General features: G+C 46.6%; 1 protein-coding gene across 5 annotated transcripts; it reads right to left on the bottom strand.

The window, feature by feature from the left end:
* Positions 1-215: 215 nt before the first annotated feature.
* On the bottom strand, positions 216-17,755 carry LOC131814340 (Fc receptor-like protein 2). Of its 5 annotated transcripts, none has more exons than XM_059145117.1 (12): positions 17,639-17,755; positions 16,226-16,246; positions 13,327-13,593; positions 12,790-13,074; positions 11,249-11,536; positions 10,598-10,876; positions 10,174-10,290; positions 4,645-4,672; positions 3,814-3,914; positions 3,517-3,576; positions 2,310-2,341; positions 216-2,221 (listed from the first exon to the last, which is right to left on the bottom strand). In XM_059145117.1, the coding sequence occupies exons 1-12, from the start codon at positions 17,667-17,669 to the stop codon at positions 2,183-2,185; spliced, it is 1,548 nt and encodes a 515-aa protein (XP_059001100.1). In that variant the 5' UTR covers positions 17,670-17,755; the 3' UTR covers positions 216-2,182. The 5 variants fall into 5 exon arrangements, with proteins under 5 accessions (XP_059001100.1, XP_059001101.1, XP_059001098.1 ...); XM_059145118.1 differs by having other exon boundaries at positions 3,814-3,899; XM_059145115.1 differs by lacking the exons at positions 16,226-16,246; positions 17,639-17,755 and adding an exon at positions 13,740-16,000.
* Between the last annotated feature and the right edge of the window lie 1,530 nt (positions 17,756-19,285).

The raw sequence follows: 19,285 nt of genomic DNA, 5'->3' as shown, positions 1-19,285 counted from the left end.
CGGGAGCGATGGAAACTGTTGCTCTCTCCTTCACCTCGGAGTTGTGCCAGTTACGGTAAACTGAGGGATTCCCCACAACTACCCAGGTGCCTCGGGAGAAATCCTGCCAAGTTATTGTCTGACTCTAAATAAAGTAATACGTTTAATCTCTCCAACCTGTAATACTACCCAAAATATTGACTCAGAAGCAAAGATATTCACTCCAACACTGCTCATCATGGTGAGTAATTGTCAATATGATAATGGTCCCCCAATAAGTAATTTACAAAACAAGTTACTATGTATCCAAACATACCAAGCAAACTACAAAGATCTTTGAACATTTAAAGGCATGAAAACATCAAATTTTTTTAAGAAATAAAAACAGGTTACAGTTATTATTCCTTTAAAATCACATATTTATGAGCACGAGAGCACATTCATGGAAAATACTACTCTGGCTGATGGCTACTGAAATAATAACAATTATCAGAGTGATGAAAGTATGAGTGAGTTAATAGTCTCTTTCACTGTCTGTATTTCTAAATTTTCTACAGTGAAGATACAGTATTTTATAGATTAAAACTCATGGGTTTTGTGACTTCAGTCACGTCCAGGTGGTAGCCCTCAGACTGCAGAGTACTGGGGTCATACTTGTGCATGTGAAGTGTGTGGACAGGAGGAGCGTTCCGTGGCAGCTCTTAGACGGTCCGCCTCTATGGATGAGAGGGGCCACTGGCTACTTAGCCATCAGAATTATAACCATTTTAAATTATTTTTTTTCTGATAAACATCAAATTTGTTGTGCATAGTTTCTAAAATATTCCAGATTATCTCTCTGTAGATTAACGACCAAACCCAAGCCCCAGTCACTCTGTCCTTCCCATTGGGGACCTATCTTTAGCAAGGGAGTGGATTATAGAAGATATTAATCAAAGCGTTAAAAATCTGATAGTTGCATTTGCATTTGATAGTCACTTTGTTTGAGATTCTCGTTACCCAACTTTTTAAACATTTTTGTACTAAGTTTGAGGTTAAGTGATAATCATGCATATTTTATTTAATGAAAACTTATTTGGTGCTACTTAATGCCAGACGTTGTTCTATGTGAATTACGAATATTTAACAAATGGTTTGCCCCCATTTAAAGGTGAAGAAACTGAGGCACCTGGAGGTTAAGTAGTTTGTTGAAGACTACACAATTAGTGGGGGATGGGATTGGGACCCCACCCTAAACGGGGTTCCCAGAGGTTATGATCTTACTCCTTGCATGATTGTACCAATGGATGTAAAATATTCAGCATTTCAAGAAGACATAAATACAGTTGTTACTTTTAAATCAATGTGAGTCAATGTACAAAACAAGCATTCAAAAATGGACAAATATGGCAAGCCAGCTCAAGCTGCTGTTCCTTCACACAAACTCAACCCTAAAGTTCTCACAAGAGCAAGAGAGGATTTATTGAAAACTTGAGATGTCTGCCTGTGGAGACAAAAGGCAATGAATTCCAAGCTTGGAAGATGAAGAGAAGCCCCAGAAATGGATTCTGTTCACATCACCTCAGAGCAGATGTAGATGAAGGCTTGTCTCTTGTGCTCCTTGTTCTTCCTCAACTCTTCGAACTTTGAAGCAAATACCATATGATTTCACTCATATGTGGAATTTAAGAAACAAAATAGATGAACATGGGGAAGGGAAGGAAAAATAAAATAAGATAAAAACAGAGAGGGAGACAAACCATAGAGACTCTTAACTCTAGGAACAAATGGAGGGCTGCTGGAAGGAAGGGTGGGGGGGGAGGGCGTGACTGGGGGATGGGCATTAGGGAGGCCACTTGATGTAATGAGCGCCGGGTGTTCTATGCAGCTGATGAATCACTATACTTCTGAAACTAGTAAGACTCTATATGTTAACTAAATTGAATTTAAATTAAAAATTTTAAAAAGAGAGAACGTAACAAAGATAATCATCCCACACAGCTTCTGGGACTCAGGAGCGGCTCAGTGAATATTGACTAAATGGAAGAAGACATTGGGAGAGAATGTGATGAGAACCAAAACGATGACCCAGCTGGCCTTCTCAGCACTTGCTGCACATTCTGTCTGTGAGACGTCGTGAAGTTTGGCTTTTTTATAAACTTTTTTTCAGCCCTTAGTGCTGTTCCATCTTTGTTGGGGTTCTGCCCCCCAGTGTCTCCGAGTGTTATGTCTCCTTCACATCAGAGTAGATGATAGGAGAGTCCTAGAAGAGATGCGCAGGTGAAGGAAGAAAAGGACTATGGCCGGTGGGGGACTAGATGAGGAAGGAACTCTCCAGAAGTCCAGCTCACCTTGTTCTCCAGAATCATCCTTCTGGTGTTTGCTGTGGAGAAAAAAAAAAATATTACTTAGACTTCATTCTCAGACAGTGCTCCAGGGTACAGGATGGCAATGCTTATTGTGTGGTTTCCAGCTTCTCTTGTTCTTCTGTAAAACCCATGCCTTAATATTGTCCACTCTGCAGTCCTTTGAAGACCACCCAAGCTCTAAGCCTTCTGCCAACCCTTGTTAAACAAAACCTTTCCTCTCTTTGATACAATTTCTGTAGATCATTGACAATATTCTGTCAGAGCTCATTCTCCTGTTATCTCTTTATGTCCTTCAGATAAAACCACAGGTGTTCATGCACTACACAGAGGGAAATGGGACACAGAGATGAAGTATGGGAGGCCTGAATCACACTCCCACTTGAGGGTGTGGGGCCTGCTTTCTTCTCCCTTCATCTCAGGTGGGCAGAATAGAAACCAATCCCCCTCCTGCCCTTGGCAACACATCAGCCCCGGGAGGGCCTGCAGGATAAGCATGCAGTGGGCAAGACTGTGCCTTTTCAGGTTTGCTGGGCTGGTCCCAGGCAGGGAAGGAGAATGACAGGGTCATGGGCTCTCTGTAGGCTGCTGTGGTACAACTGTAAGCAAGGCTGGACAAGGACCTGTGGTTCAGAGGAGTACAGCTGGCTGACCCTTTCCTGGGACACCTGTCAGGCTGCCAGCAGCCTCTGGCTTCAACAGAAGCAGCCAGGAGTACAGAGCAAAGGACACGGCTGAAGGTTGCAGCTTTAAGGGCAGTGGAGCAGTAGCTTGAAGGACATGACTCTGCAGTTCTAAAGAACTACTGACTCAACTCTTGGAAGACTACACATCAAAGCGCAAGTCTCCAGATTAGGCTGATGTGTTCAGTGACCCTTTCCATGGCGTCTTCAGACTGGACTTCACATACCATACTTCAGATATTCTCATTCTTTCCTGATTTGTTTTATTCCTTTGCCTTGTATCCCAGATTCTCACTAATTGTCGGTTCTCAACTGACCATCTGTTTTGTTTTGTTTTGTTTTGTAATTCAGCTCCTCCCTGAGAACCTGCCTGCAAATACCTCTTGCTCCTTCTTGGATTCACAGATTGCATATATGAAGGTCAAATGATGTGAGCAAGCCTCACTTGTGCACGTGGTGCCCCTTACTGGGAAGACGCATCTAACAAGAACCATTTTGTAGTTTCTCACCTGAGTCTTCTGGTGGCTGAATGCTCCAGACCTGGGAATAAACCACATCTATAGGGCCCACTGCAAGGAAAAGACATTGGTTCAAAGACATCCATGGACATGAGGTTCAAACTTTATATGTGCTGTCCCAGACTCCTGCTTTGTGACTGTCCTCCCAACCTCAACCTGAGGGTCATTTATTGATTGAGATTGGGACTCAGGGTACCAGGGCGTGCAGACCTCGTCATGTTTTCTTACCTGCTTTCCTCTTCCCTCCATGCTGCAGCCCTGGAGCCCCTTCCAGTCGGGGAGACTCACCATTGACATAGTCTGGCTGCAGCTCCTCTATGTCGGGGAGTGAGCTGGCATGGGTGGACTCTTGAGGGTTTGCACTGGAAGCGTCTCTGAGAAAAAGCAAACTAACTACATGATAGTCTCCAGGGCAAGAGCGAGAACACAGAGAAGGCAGGCTGGGGAGAATGTGGGAGAAGCCTGGCAGACGTGGCACTTGGCTCATGTGATTTGATGGCTCTTAGTCTAGCCTCTCAGGGTGTGGTCTTTTAGGTGGGCAGCCAGAGACAGGCCACAGAATCACAGAGTACTTTTTTATAGGATGGCCCCTCTGATCTGGCAAAAATGTTCGATTCCTCATCTTTAGCTTTTTCAAAAGTTATAAACAAGAGAACAATATTGCCTCAGCTTTAATCTCTTCTCTCACAAGGTCTCCTAGAACTTCATCTGCTTCTTTTTCATCAGTTTATCTCTCTCCTTTGTATACTGTATGTACCATATATTCTTCATAAGACAATATGTCCCCTGTGGAAATAAACTCCATTTTATGCATGTTTTCACACCTTTCAAAGTCTGACAAGAACTTACTCATACATTGTAAGTACTCCATAAATAATCTTGAGAATGTGAATTAGTAAACTAATTTAGAAATCTTGACTCCTACACAAGATAGCACCTTATCACATGGGCCACCACGAGATAGCACCCTGATCCACAAATGTAATGAACACAGACATGGCTGAGTGTCACAGAAAGATACTGTGTGACCTGTGCAAGTAGTAAGAGCATGATTCACAATGGAAAATCATGAAGGGAGACGTTCTCTAGAGTTCCCATTTTGAATAGGAAAGTTCTCACCTGGGTGCATGTGGGGCAGAGCGTCCTCCTGAAAAGCAGATGAAGGAACATTTGTTTTAGGGGAGACACCTTTATCTCTTGAAACTTTTCCCTGACTTAACCACATGTGGTCTTGGTGGGTATAAGATTCAGAGTAGGGATCCAGTTGCATTGCATCCTGAGGACTCCTTATTTTCTCCAGCACCGTTGGCTGGATAATCCTACTGGTGTAACATGCCACTCCCAATGGCAAACCTCACAGGCATAGGTCACTCTTTCTGGAATTTTTATTGCTCTTTCAATTATTGCAAAATATATGTTGACTGCTGATGACTTTACTGGCCTCCTTATTCAGGTGGAACCCTCTCACTTTCTAAACGTTTTGGTACTGCAACCCCCACTCTAAAGCGTTGTCTTGGGGTAGGGCTTGATGTTGACCTTCGTAAGACCCATTGGGATCTCCTTCATACCACCTAGCTTTACAGAGAGATGCAGAACAAGAAACACAGCCGAGCAGCTTGGACGTGTCAGCTGTGTCAGCAGTGGCCAAGGAACTCTTTCCTGGTCCTTCAACTAACAGCTCAGGGGACAAGTGCACATGGCTGGAGCGGAGGCCACTACGAGGGACATAATCGGTCTCAAGAGTCCTGCTGCATTTGGGGGTGTGCTCGTTTGTGCTTCTCACCCAGCATCACCCTACTCGGAGCCCTTCTAGTTTAGAGGCGGCTCAGCAATCATGGAAAACGTTGCCTAGTGATATAGCCAGCTCTCCAGCTTGATCAGAGTTTTTGGATACAGTGTTAGAGAAGGAAGAACTAACTTATTTTCTTCAAGGAAAGGAAGAAAGATCTCAGGATTTTCTACCAAGCCAAAAGTCATTCCACCATAAGGCGAGGAATGGCATCTTCAAACAGTATGAAATCGGTATATGTGTGTGATTCTAACACCTCCTTCCTGAGTAAATTATTTTTGAAGTGGACTCGGTGATATCTTGGCTCCCAAAGGAAACTTCAAAAATGTTCTAAAAAATGAATATGGTATAAAACGATCTTCTCTGATCTTAGTGTAACTGGAAATTCTTAATAGAACTGTGAAGAAATCTGGATATATCTGTAACATATACATTTTAGGGAATTAAGTCTTAAGCTACTAAATACATATATAAATATATAAGACAAGGGAAAGCAAATCTTTTAAATGTCTCATTTGTTCCAAAGAATGAGACTAACAAGAACAGAATGCAGCCACTTAACAAAGATAAAAGCAGCAATTTCAGAATTAGAAAGCAAATGGACAAATCAAATAAATCATTCTAGCAGCTTCATTTTTTCATCAAAAGGGGTGGATATTCCTTTTTCTACGCCAGTCGAGAATGTGAAAGGAGAAGGCGCAGAGGGCAAGTGCAGCCGTGGGGGACCTAGAAGAACCCTAGGACAGCACTTCACTCAATGCTAAGGAAGCAAATTGGCGACCCTCGATAAGACAGACAATGTTCTAGGGAAATTCCCCAGAAGATAAAGAAAACGTGAGCAGAGGGTGGTGGTCGGTCAGGATGGAGTGCGCTCTGCTACCTGAACAAACCAACCTCGGTTTGCAGGGTTTAGAGCAGCGAAGGTTTGTAAATTTCCCACTCGTGTTGCAGACCTTCAGAAATCTGCTGGGGGTTCTGTCACTCAGGGACGGAGTCCCTCAGGGACCTAGGCTGCTGGAGGCCAGACCATCTAGAGACACTGTTAACCTTGCATGCGTTTGCATGAGCACCAGCGCATGGGAAGGACAACGGGACATCAGCACCTCGCTGGTAAATGCTTCTGACAGGAAACAGTGCAAGCGGCTTCTGCCCGCAATCCTCTGGCCACATCTTGCTTCGAGAAAACAGAGAAATGCAGCTGTCCATGCGCCCAGAGGTATGGGAGGGCTGGGTGTCAGTAAGCACTAGCAGCACCTCTCACAAGATTAGTTACCAGAGCAGAGACGGCAATAGCTGTCAAAGACCTGCTCCCCCAAACCCACCAGGCACAGCTTCCACAAGGAAGCCCCACAAAATCTTGAGAAAACAGATCATTATATTACCATGTAAACTACTCCAGAACACGTAAGACACACAAAAAGAAGGAAAATGTTGAGCTTCCTTTGTGACGGTGAGACAAAACCCAGAAAAGATCACAATAACAACAAATCTGGCAAGTGTCAACATTACTATTAATGGGAAAAAAAAAAAAAAACCTTTCAAAAGATTGCTAATTTATATTAAAACTGCATCACTATAATTGGATTTTTATGAAGAACGCAAAGATCAGTCAATATTAGGTATTCTGGTATAATATAATTAGTTGATTTAATACCTGAAAAAGAGAAATATATGATGATAATCACAGATACCAATGAAGTATTAGCAAAAATTTATAGTAGTTTCTGAGAAATTGTCTTAATAAAATAAGAATGCTGGAACTTAATTAAAAGAGGCATTTTAATTAAAAAAACTGGAACTTAATTAAAAGAGGTATTTACACTACATAGCAGCGAAATACTAGAAAATTTCCCTCAAAAACAGGAACCTGACAAGCTTATCCACATAAGATACCAGAGGTCCTTGGTCCTTGAGCATATAATTAGACATGAAAATTTAATTTGCATAAAAATTGAAAAGGAGAAGATAAATTTTTTTGTTTTGTAGATTGTTTCTATATTTGAAAGAATCAATAGTATATTGGTATGTAGATGAAAAGTGAGAGAATTCATCAGTATGGATGAATGAGAAATCATTTTATGTTAACAAACAACCTCTCCATAGCCTCATATTTTTATGAATTCAAAACTATAATGAAAGAAAAAAAAACAGTATCACAGTTCCTGAGTCTTGAATGGTCTGCTTAAAAAAATATAGTTTCTGTTGGACTTGAAAAAACTGAATTACATTTGCACTATCTGATGAGTTTCCAAAATTTATTTCATCCTGTGGTAGCTGATAGGTCTAAGGAAGCATTTTGCAAGTTTAAAAGTTTTTCTTGCATTTCTGTTGTGCCCCATGCTTGTCCTGTATCTTAGAGATTAATAAATGACACTCACTGAAGAGAGGGAGCTGGGGGAAATCAGGGAAACATGCAAGAGGAGGATCGTTAAGTTCATGAGGCTCTATGGCAGGGTTGAGGTTTTGTGCCCAGGCCAGCGTGGACCCAGTCTTAGCTCTGCCTTCTAGTGGCTGTGTGAACAAGGCTGCCCCCTTAACTTCCACAAGATTATTAAACCTGGACCATAAAACACACTTAAAAATTATTTCCTATAGTTATAGATAATATGTGTAAGCTTGCCATACACAACAAAGGCAATAATTGGTCATAGGTAACATGTCTTGGCTAGCAGAATATTAGTAGGGGTCAGAAGGGGATGTCACTTAGAGGAGTCCTCAAAATTCCTGATCCTACAAATAAAGCAGAGAAAAAGTCATGAGGAAAACACAGCAGCTTTGTGGGAGTGTTGGTTAGTGAAGCTGGTGCTTTGATGCTTCCAATGATGACAGAAGAAGAAATTGAACAGACCTTTCTTCTGAGAACTGGAAATATTTGACAAAATACTGGTGGAAGTCTATTTATAGGGTTGAAGAGGCGATAGGATAGAGAAGAACTATGAGGCTCTGGGAAAGAGGGCTAGCTCTGGAACCGCTGGTCCTGTGGGGGATTTATCAAGGCCAGACAGGGTGGCCCAGGGGCTGGAGCTTCAGGATGTCTGGTGGGGTGGGGAGGCATGGACTGGAATGTGCAGAGGTTTGTTTGGAAATTTTAAAAATATGGCTGCAAATTCTTTGACACTGAGATATCCATTTGGAGGTGGAAGCTGTGATCCCTCTCCTTGCATCCCAGCAAGTTTATTAGGGACCCAGTGAAACCAAGTCATCTGAAATTAGGTGGAAAAACACATTGCAGATTCGCTATCACACTTGCTTTTGAAAGGGAAGCCAGCATGTAACATGTTTGACTGCCCTGCAGCATCATGCTGCGAAGGGTCCAGGCCACACTAAGAGGTTGTGCCTCTGTTTTAGCTGAGAGTCTCAGTCGAGGCCCCACCCTCCAGCCATCACCAGTCACAGCATGCATGTGCATGAAGATGTCCCATGTGACTCATATGAGACATCCAAGAATTGAAAGAGGAGTCACTGCTCTTGCCATGAGTAACTAACAAGAAATTGATAAATATCCAAGATCTATCCAAGACCTATAAAGAACTTCTCAAACTCAAATAATCAAGTCAAGAAATGGGCAGAAGACATGAACAGACACTTCTCCAAAGAAGACATACAAATGGCTAACAAACATATGAAAAAATGTTCATCATCATTAGCCATTAGGGAAATTCAAATCAAAACCACATTGTGGTATCTCCTTACACCAGTTAGAATGGCAAAAATTGACAAGGCAAGAAACAGCAAATGTTGGAGAAGTTGTGTAGAAAGGGGAACCCTCTTACACTATAGGTAGGAATGCAGGTTGGTAAAACCACTTTGGAAAACAGTAGGGAGGTTCCTCAAAAAAATAAAAATAGAGCTACCCTACAACCCATCAATTTCACTACTGGGTATTTATCCCAAAGATACAGATATAGTGAAAAGAAAGTCCATCTGTACCCCAGTGTTCATAGCAGCAATGGCCATAATAACCAAACTGTGGGAAGAGTTTGTGGAAAGAGTTGTCGAAGATGCCCTTTGACAAATGAATGGATAAGGAAGATGTGGTCCATATACTCAATAGAGTATTAATCAGCCGTCAGAAAGGATAAATACCCAACATTTGCATCAACATGGATGGGACTGGAGGAGATTATGCTGAGTGAAATAAGTCAAGCAGAGAGAGTCAATTATCATATGGTCTCACTTACTTGTGGAGCATAAGGAATAACACAGAGGACAGTAGGAGAAGGAAAGGAAAAGTGAATTGGGGGAAGTTGGAGGGAGAGACGAACCATGAGAGACTGTGGACTCTGAGAAATGAACTGAGAGTTTTAGAGGGATGACGGTGGGGGATGGGTGAGCCCGGTGGTGGGTATTAAGGAGGGCACATATGGCACGGAGCACTGTATGTTATATGCAAACAACGAATCATGGATCACTACATCAAAAGCTAATGATGTACTATATGGTGACATAACATAAGAAAATCAATAAATAAAGGAGAAAAGTGTACTAAATTGTTTTCCTTTCTTTAAATCCAGTTACTTATGTTTTACTCCCCTGCATATAAACTGAATATGTCTATTGAAGATTATTAAATAATTAATTATTAAATAATTTAACAATTGGACATTTTTATTTAAAAGGCAAGCATGAAGGACTGTGTTAACGGTTTTAATCTCCACGCAGGGGAACATGACATATTCTAAAATGAGTAATATGGCAGCATTACCCACTGCATGAAACCTTAGAAAATCATGAAGTGTAAAATAATTCATCAGATTTGGGGAGATTTTCTTTCTTCCTTTTTTCAAATCCAATCTATCTCAGTAATAGAAAAGTTCACAACAATGAAAGGCAATCAAAACAAATGGTAAATAACCAACCTGCTATCTTGTGGGACCCGTAATAACAGAGCAGAGCAGCAGCTATAAAACCGAGGCCACCACACAGCGTCCCGAGAACTCTGGCTGTGACATGGTCTCTTCTGCAGCCAATGGTCCCTACAGGAAGACACAGTACATCAGGCTTAGAGGGTCAAGTCTTGCATCCTGGAATCCTTGTGCAGTACTCTGTAGGAATGGTTAATATAATTTCACACGTTATCTGAGTATGATGTGTACTTACCAGGTTGCTGTGGAGAGAAGAGAAGCAGCCAGGCACTGAGATCACCTACTCCAAACTCCCACACAGAGTATACATCACTTGGACCTCTGCCTATCTTCCAAAAGCCCGATATGGTCCCAGTGCCGACTACTGGAGCAGAACCATTATTCATAACACTCCTGTATCCAGGGACCATCAACCCACCTGTTACGTTGAGTGGTACCACCTCACTGCGCTGGGCCCCCAGGCCATTGTCGGCCTCACAGGAGTAGTTTCCAGAATGTTCTGCGGTCAGAGAGAGGTTGAAGGACGCTCCTCCTCCAGAGGGGACCGAAATGTTCACCAGGGTGACATTCTCATGGTAAAACCGGTACAGGATTGGGGGAGAGCCTCTCTGGGCCTCACAGTGAAGCTCCACCACGTCCCCCACCATGGCCTGGGGCCCCAGCTCCCTGAGGGTGAGGACGGGGTGGGACACTGGACCTGAGGGAGACAAGGGGCCGGTGGAGAGGATTCGTGAGGCCATAGCAGACACACAGACCCCCCAGACTAGGACGTCAGTGAAGGACCTGGCCCCTTGGTCATTGTGTGTCTCCAAGATTCTTAACAATGTCTTTAGTATTGGGGGGGCTATCGAGTCTGGGCTATTGTCTAAAGACACGGTCCCTTGTCATTATCAGCCTTTTTCTAAGCCGGTCCAGCCCCTTCATGTTTTCTCGCACGGAAAGAAGGATGCTGCTGTCTAACTTGCAGGGGTGACCCAGCCTCCGGTTGCCGCTGACCCCTGGCATGTGACTCCTGGTACCGCGGCCTTGGTCTGGGGTTCTGTCTGGGCTGACTCAGAGTGCAACTCACTTCTCACACGGACGCTCAGCAGCCGGCTCTGGACGGGGTCATGGCCGTTGTCAGCTCTGCAGTAATAGCGGCCAGCATCGCCCTCCTGCACAGCCGGGACCTCCAGCTCCGCTGACAGGGAACGCTGGGTCTTCCTTCCCACACTGGCTCTTGTGGCCTCTCTGTGCCAGGAGAACGTGATGTTTCCCGTGCCTTTGGCCACAGAGCAGAGGAGGACCAGGCTCCCTCCTTCGATCACCGGGCCCCTGGGGGCCCAGATCTCTAAGCTTACATTAGAGACGGGCACTCCTAGACAGACGAAGATGGCAGGTGAGGAGCTGGACAAGGGAGGACTCTGGAACCAGGCCGTGAATTTCTTCACGCTGACGCTTGAAGTGGGAATAAGGGCAGGGCTCATGCAATCCATTAGAAGTGCCCACAGGAAGGGAATCCACAGTGATGACTCTTGAAGAATATGGGTGTTTATACTGCATGTCCCACCCCCCATCCTGCCTAATACCATGGGATCACTAACGAATGTGCGATGGGTCACCTGCTCCAAGGACAGGAGAGCATTTCTGCAGGGAGGAGTTGCTGTGCCGAGTGGGGCCTTCTGCACAGAGTGAAGGGGTCTCTGGTAGCATCAGTCCTACCTCAGGAAAGGCACTGTTCCCACTAACAACATCAGTGACCATTCCTGCATTATCCTCAGTTTCAAGGGGTCCACACGAATTAAAATGCCTCCTCTGGCTTTTCTGCTTTTCTCCGAGGCCTCATGTGTCCCCCGACTCTGGAGCACTGTGGTGCCTTCTAACAAACCAACTTGTGTTGCAAGCCGTGGGGGTGGGGGGGAATGTGCAGAGCCCCTGGGGAGCCTGTGCCTTGCTGGGTGAAGTCCCAGCTCACTCCGAAACACCGGCCTGGCAGGAAGGGTAGCTATGGCTGGTGCACATCACTTCAATAAAGAAGAGGAAGGTTATAAGGAGTGTTTATAACAGAAGGAAAAAAAGCTGCAAATGCAGTACCGGTGCTCATAGACAGCACACCAAGACTTAATCAGTTTCAGCCCATCCTGGGAACGCGACCTCCTAAAAGTCAGTCTGAAATTTCCTGTTCTGCACTAAAGAGGTTATCTGTGTGATACACAAAAAACAAAAAACCAAAAAAAAGGAAAAAAACCAACAAAAACCGGGCAGTTTCCTCATCCTGCAAAGCTGTCCTAGCCTGGGGAAATCCTCTTTTATTTTGCTAAGAACCCCTTCCCCCACCTCGTGCCTATAAACACTCGCATTTCCTACAACTCCCCTGAGCATCTCTCTGCCTGCTAGCTGGGATCCTGCTGACTCACGAATGCCTGATACAGTCAATCCCATCTTCACTTTCACTCCACTGGGTTCGGTTTTTTAACAGGAGCTTGCCCATTTGTTATTTTTACGAAACGCCCATTCTCTAGCTCACATCCCACTTTCCACAAGGACAGGAATTGCAAGAGAACCCAAAAGACGAGGGTCCAGGAGTGAAGCTGCCTGACTCCCCACGCTGAGACCCACGGGGGTACTTACTCTGCATGTGAATCTGGGATTGGAGGCTCTGTTTTCTGACCGTGAGAGCTGCTGTCTCTGCCTGGCACCAGTAGGACCCTGAGTCCTCCGTCCACATGGCAGGGACCCGGAGCTCTGGGGAGCTGCTCCAGCCAGACCCCAGGGCTTTGCCGTCTCTGAAGAAGCAAAATTGGAGCTGAACGTTTGACCTCTGTGGAGAAGGCCGGGTCTCACAGGTCAGGGTCACGGGGCTCCCCTCGGTGGGCCGGTAGGAGCTGACAGTGAGCACAGGGCGTGGAAACAGCTCTGGAGGGAAGGATCACAAGCATCCTGAGCAGGAAGTCGGGTGGTTCTTGCTCAAAAGCAACCCCAGCCAACGTGACCTTCAGACCAGACAATGACCTTCAGACCAGACAGGTTGCCTCACCGGCTCCCACCTGCGGTCTCACCGCGGGACTCTGGTTCACATCTGCCGTGGGGCCAAGCGTCCCCTCCAGGGACCTGCCTGCCCTGCCCTGGTCTCATCCAGCCCAGCTCCCGCAGGAGGGAAGCGTTTACCTAGTACTTCAATCCTGACGCTTCTCGAAGATTTTGACCTCGGAAGGAAGTATTTTCTGGCGGTAGCCGAACAGGAGTACTGGCCACTGTCACTCGGAGCTGCACGAGGGATAGAAACGCTGGAGACTTTGTCTGGAAACTGTAGCTGTTTTCCATCCCTGTAATACACCACGGTCTGGATTTTCCACCAGTCCTTTTTCTTCTGGCACATCAGATCTATGCTGTCTCCTTCAAAGACAACGGAGGGAGCCTCGAGGGTCAGCCAGTCTGCAAAAGAGGGCGTGAGGGGGCTGGATTTGCCGTTTCTCCTGCAAGCCAGATGCCTGACCCCTTCCTGTGCTCTTGGATAACGCAGTTCCTTCCCCTTCAGGCAGGACGGACCTTCCACCCCCCACCCCCCCCGCTTTACCTACGTGGGGCCACCACGTCCTCTTTTTTTCTGTGGGGTATCTGAGTCAGCATGGGCTGCTGTAACAAAACACCGTATGCCGGGTGTCTCATTTACAACAGACATTTATTTCTCAGGGTTCTGGAGGCTGAAAGTCTCAGATCGAGGTGCGGGCAGAGTCAGGTTCTGGTGAGGCCGCTCTTCCGGGCTGAAGACGGCAGACGTCTTGTGTATTTTCACTTTCTAGTTCTCCGGCCTCTTTTCTCACGACACTAATCCCATCCTGAGGACGTCACCTCCATGACCTTATAGTTCCCAAGGGCCCCACCCCCAGCTACCATCCTCCTGGGATTACGGTTTCAACACAGGAGTCTGGGGGTGGGGACACAAACATTCGGTCAATGGCAGGAATGTCAAAGTAAACCTAATTTGTCACAGGGGTATGAGAGCGAAGTTCCTCCTGGTTAGCTCTCTCTACTGGTGATGTCACACGGGGGACCTCGGTCCTCAGGGGACATGCTGCTTTCCCACCTCCCCAGCTCTGATCCAGCCTTGGAAGGCAGTACGCTGTGCTCTAAGTTCATGGTCTCCGTCTTCTTCTTGTCTGGTCAGAGGAAACCGCCTAGGGGGCCTGGGTATCTGGTTACTGGAATAAGACCCCATACCTCAAACCTCAGGACTTCCCACCTGACTAGTTTCCAAACACGTCCCCACCCAGCCCATGAGTAATTAGTGGGGAAGCTTTCGTTCATAGTTCAGGTCTTAGGGGACTGACCGTAGTGAAAAGAGTCGTTGCTGAAAGTAAGCATCCTCCCCTGGGACTGCCAGCCTCCGACTGCCTTGTGACTGCGTATTTACGGTAGCAGGGCACCTTCTGTGTCTGGGACATTTGCATTACCTTTCAGGGCTGCAGTTGAGGATTTTGACCTTGAGGTGAAGAACTAAGTTATACCCCGAACAAAAGCCTTCTGCCCCTGTTCCCTGGTGGCATGGCAGCCAGAAGTTGGATGTGTAGTGTAGGGAACCGGAGATCAGCCGTAGAAAGGAGGGAGTGCCTCATAAAATACCCCGGCAGAACCGGAGCCACCATGCCACAGGATGCTCGTGAAATTTAGAATCATAATTTTTGGAAAACATGCTACTGACTGTTCCAGGAGGAGAACCAGATTTGCCTGTTGGACATAAGGAAAACCATCTGGTTTAACAAAAATGAAACCGGAAGGGCAGAAAAGCGGGGTTGCAGAAACAATTAGCTTATTTGAGATTTTCGCTCTCCTTTACTGGTGGAGACTGGATCCCCTGTGGACTCGGCTGTGGGAACTTACAATCAAGCTGATTTTTAAACCACCAGTACAGACGTCATCTAGACCCTGGGAAAATGTCCAGGGAGAAAGCTATCAGGGAAGGGGGTAGACATTCTGTGTCATGGTTAGAGAAGCCACTGAAAGGTTCATGATGGACAAGCTCAAGGGCCCGGGCCGCAGCTGACTACGTGAGCCTGTGGTCGGTTGCTAAGGACCTTTTATGGCCCAGCGTGTGTGCAACAGAGTCCTGCTCCTGAGCGGGCTCCGGGCCAGAGCTGCTGCAGCGGCCCCTGGCACCCCGTCCCCTTCCTCTCTTGCCATGAAAGGTGAGGTGAGGGTCTGCTCTTCCAAGACAGTGTCTTGGAGCCCTAAGAACACTTTGCCCTTGGTGGCTGGTGTTGGTGAGGCCTGGGAACAAACCTCCATCACTCTAGCTTCAGGCCAGGCTCTCTACATATAGAATAAAGTCTTGTTTTTATACTTCCTTTGGTGAGCATAGCTTGAAGTCAAGAAGAGCAAGGTGAGATTAGCTGTAGGCACACAACGTTAGGAGGGTAGCAGAGGTATGACGGCACGCAGAGTTCAGCGATGCCGCGGAGCCAGGGCCACCGGACAACGGCCTAGGAGACCCTTGACTGCCTGTTAGGGGCAGAAATTGTGCCTGCCCTGCAGCGTGGCCCCAGCAGCTCTCCCACAGCAAGGGCAGCCCAGCACTTACAGCAGATGCTGCAGAGATGCTTTCTGACTCTCGCAGGGCAATGCATTTACTTCCCCACCCGGGACCAGAGCAACCATGACCCACCACCATTCCCACCATGCACACGCTCTCGGCCGTGTGTCTTAGAGAACAGCTGTTCTCAAAGCTGTGAGGACATTCAGCCCGACCTCATGGAGGAGATGTGTTCCCAGGGCCTGGAGAACCATCCTCCCCCAAGGGCCCAGGGGCCGGCTGTCTGGCCTACAATCCCTCTTCCAGATGCCACAGTCCCTATAGCTGGGGTGGTGACCAGGCGGTGGACTCTACCTGGGCAGGCCAGGCAGGCTGTCCTCACCCAGCCAAGGGGGCCCGTCTTGAGGCGGGTTGGGCCAGGGGAGCTGCAACACTGGGACATCTCCACAGCCTGTACTTGTCCCTCTCTGAAGGACCTCATGGGAGCCAGGCGACGGAGACACCAGACCCCGGAACAACAAGACGTAGATGACTCACCTGCCTCTTCACTGAGAGGAGCTGTGAGGGAATCAAAAATCTGAAGTTAGCCCAGAGCATTTGCCCTTTACAATTTAGACATTTCTATTACTCTTCTCAACTGCCCCCCAACTCCCCTTCACCCCCTGTTCTGTTCCTCGACTCCATTATCACCAACAACACCATGTCCCTCAAGCACCAGCCGGCCTCCACTCTCGTTACGGTCACAAAGCAGGTGATTCCAAAGAGAGAACCTGGGCTGTGCCCATGGACGGAGCCAGATGTTGAGTGACTCTCTCATCTCTTCGTCCTTCCCTCTCCCCACCGACCTCCTGCGCACCCGGGTGTCCACCACGTATCCCACGTTACCAAGGGGTCATCAGGAAACACCCAGCCAGTGTTCGTAGTGCAAACTTGACGGCTGCTGTTGTTTCTTGGCCCGATTTTGTGCATGACTTAAGCTTTGACGCCGAGGCACCCGCAGAAGCCTGTGACCCCAGCACACTGAAGCTATCAGACCAGACAGAGAGCAGGGCCCCCTCCCCCCTCCCCCCTGCTCTGAGATCTTGGTGGATTTCCATAACTGACCATGTGGGCCACTTGGTTTATTCTCTTCTCAGACTTTCAGTTCCCACTCATTTGTTTTAATTCACCAGCAGAGAGGGAGCCCATGAAGCTGTGGGACCCAGCCTCCACCCCAGTAAGACCAGAACCCCAGACCCCTGTGTTTATCTCCCCATGACCTTGCTGTTTGATCCTGGAGGTGCTGTGTAGTTTCAAGGCTCTGTAAGTAATAAACCTTTAGCTCTCTGAAGTTTCCTGACAGTTAATACTGATGGACGTCTTGCAGTCCTGATAAGACCTATGAGGGCATGTCTTGCCACAACCTTGCTTATTGATAGCCTGAGACCAGCACACGCAGTTTTGAAAGCCAAACCCGCCTCAAACGGATTCCTTTTCTCTGCCTATATTTTATGTGAGAATCCTTTTACTAATTAACAAATGTTGGTTGGTCTCCTGAATGTAGAGAAAGGAACTTTGTTTCCCTATAGCACTTTCCCTGTCCTGGTAGCCCAAGGTAGCCCATCTTGGAGATAACTGTTTAAATAGTTTCACAGAGAAGTAGTAAATGTTGAAATTATTAAAACTGTATTTATGAGAACATATTACTCTATGAATTATCTAAGATACCAAAGCAGGAGCTTATAACCCAGGGACAACGGAGGTAGTTGACCTTGACCATTAAGGACAAGGATGCACTGCAGTCTGACTTGCCCAGAGCCCACTCCTGTGCCTCAGACTCTGCTCCCTGAGCTCGAAGCAGACACCTGAGCATTCCTACTGGTCCTGGGCTCTGATAAACCCTCAGGACTTTCAGAAGCTGGAGACCTCCATCTGCTGCCACCTCGGTCCTAATTCAATTATCGGACTCACCAAAGATGACCAACAGTGACCACAGCAGCATGAAGACTTGGTTCGGCTCTCCAAGAAAAGATGTTCCTTCAGCCACAGGCTGGGGTCTGTATGCAGGGAATGGAAACTGCTGTTCAAAGTAAGTATTGCAAAATTAAAGAGAGAGAGAGAGAGAGGAAAAAAAAAAAAAAAAAAAAAGGAAGTGGAAGGGCTTGTCAATGTCCGGCCGCAATCTTCTTTCCTATAGGTGCTATGAGAATGATGATGGTCCTCTAGGTGCCAGAGAACCGCCTTCTCTCAACACTGATGATGGTTAACACACACAGCTGTGCATGAGTTGGACACAGTTCTAGGTGCCTCACACTCACAGGGTTATTTGATGTCCAGAGCAAGCTTCTGGAGTCTGCACAGTCCACTTTACACAGCTGGGGAAACAGGCAGCAGGGAAGGCAAGCAATGGACCAAGATCATCACGGTCCGTTTCCAGTGGGGACAGCCAAGAGTCAAACTCAGGCAACCCCGTTCCACAGTCTGGCCCTCAAACGCTGTCGGATCCTACTGTGACGTATAATGCTTCTCAGTGTCCGTCAGAAGAGTAGGGCCAGAGGTGCAACCCCTCAGGCTTCCTGGGTGATCTTTTCTTCAGTCCATAGCTTGCCTTCTAGAACACGATGTCGCCAAGATTCCTAACAAGTGCTCTGTATCACTGGGAACATTGTCCTCTCCCGTACTTCTAATCCATGCTGCTTTCGACGGCCGTCTGCCCCCAGCGCAGCCACGCCCTCCAGAGCACACATCCCCAGATCCTGTTATCTCTCCCGTTCCGATGAGTTGTGGTCCCTGTAAGTGTTCTGTGCCCCAGTCCGCTCAGGGGCAGGCTGAACAGGCAGATACATGTTTCTTTGTGGACCTGACAGAGCACGAAACTGTAAATCATAAAATCATTGGTATTTGTAACCTGGGGACTGACTGGCAGTGAACTGAATCGATGTCTTCTGTTCAGGTAAAGACTTAGTATCATCAGTCCCCACAGACAGAGCTTTCCTTTGGGAAATGCTGACGTATACGTGATGTCATACCTCGTATCATCAACGCCTCGCTTAAAGTGGTGTAAAAGGAAATGCAAAAAATACCCCCCAAACCAGGTTAAAAAATAAATTATGTATCAGACCGTATACTGTCAAGCAGCCATTAAAATGATTCTGTAGAATATTTAAATAGCGATGGAAGTTGTTCACGATATACTGTAAGGAAAGGGGCTGTTCAAAGCCCCAAAATGGACCAATTAAAAAAAATGTATGGGACAATAAACAGCAATGAGTTAGTGTGATTATATCTGACTAATGTAATTTTTAAAAAGATTTTATTTATTTATTTGAGAGAGAGCGAGAGAGTGGGAGAGGGAGAAGCAGACTCGCTGCTGAGCAGGGATCCCAAAATGGGGCTCGATCCCAGGACCCTGGGATCATAACCTGAGCCGAAGGCAGACACTTAACCCACTGAGCCACCCAGGTACCCCCTGATTAGTGTAATTAAAGGTGGTTTTTATTTTCCTCATTTTGCTTATCATTGTGTTCTTATATTCTTACAATAAACACATGCTATTTATATATTTCTAAAGGATTCATAAAAAACAAGACCTCGCGTTTTTTAAGCCTCACTCACCTC

The sequence above is a fragment of the Mustela lutreola genome, chromosome 14 (genome assembly GCF_030435805.1).
Source record: "Mustela lutreola isolate mMusLut2 chromosome 14, mMusLut2.pri, whole genome shotgun sequence".
In the NCBI taxonomy this organism is placed as follows: Eukaryota; Metazoa; Chordata; class Mammalia; order Carnivora; family Mustelidae; genus Mustela; species Mustela lutreola.
The sequence above is the reverse complement of the archived record's forward strand: the minus strand, read 5'-3'. Positions and strand labels throughout refer to the sequence as shown.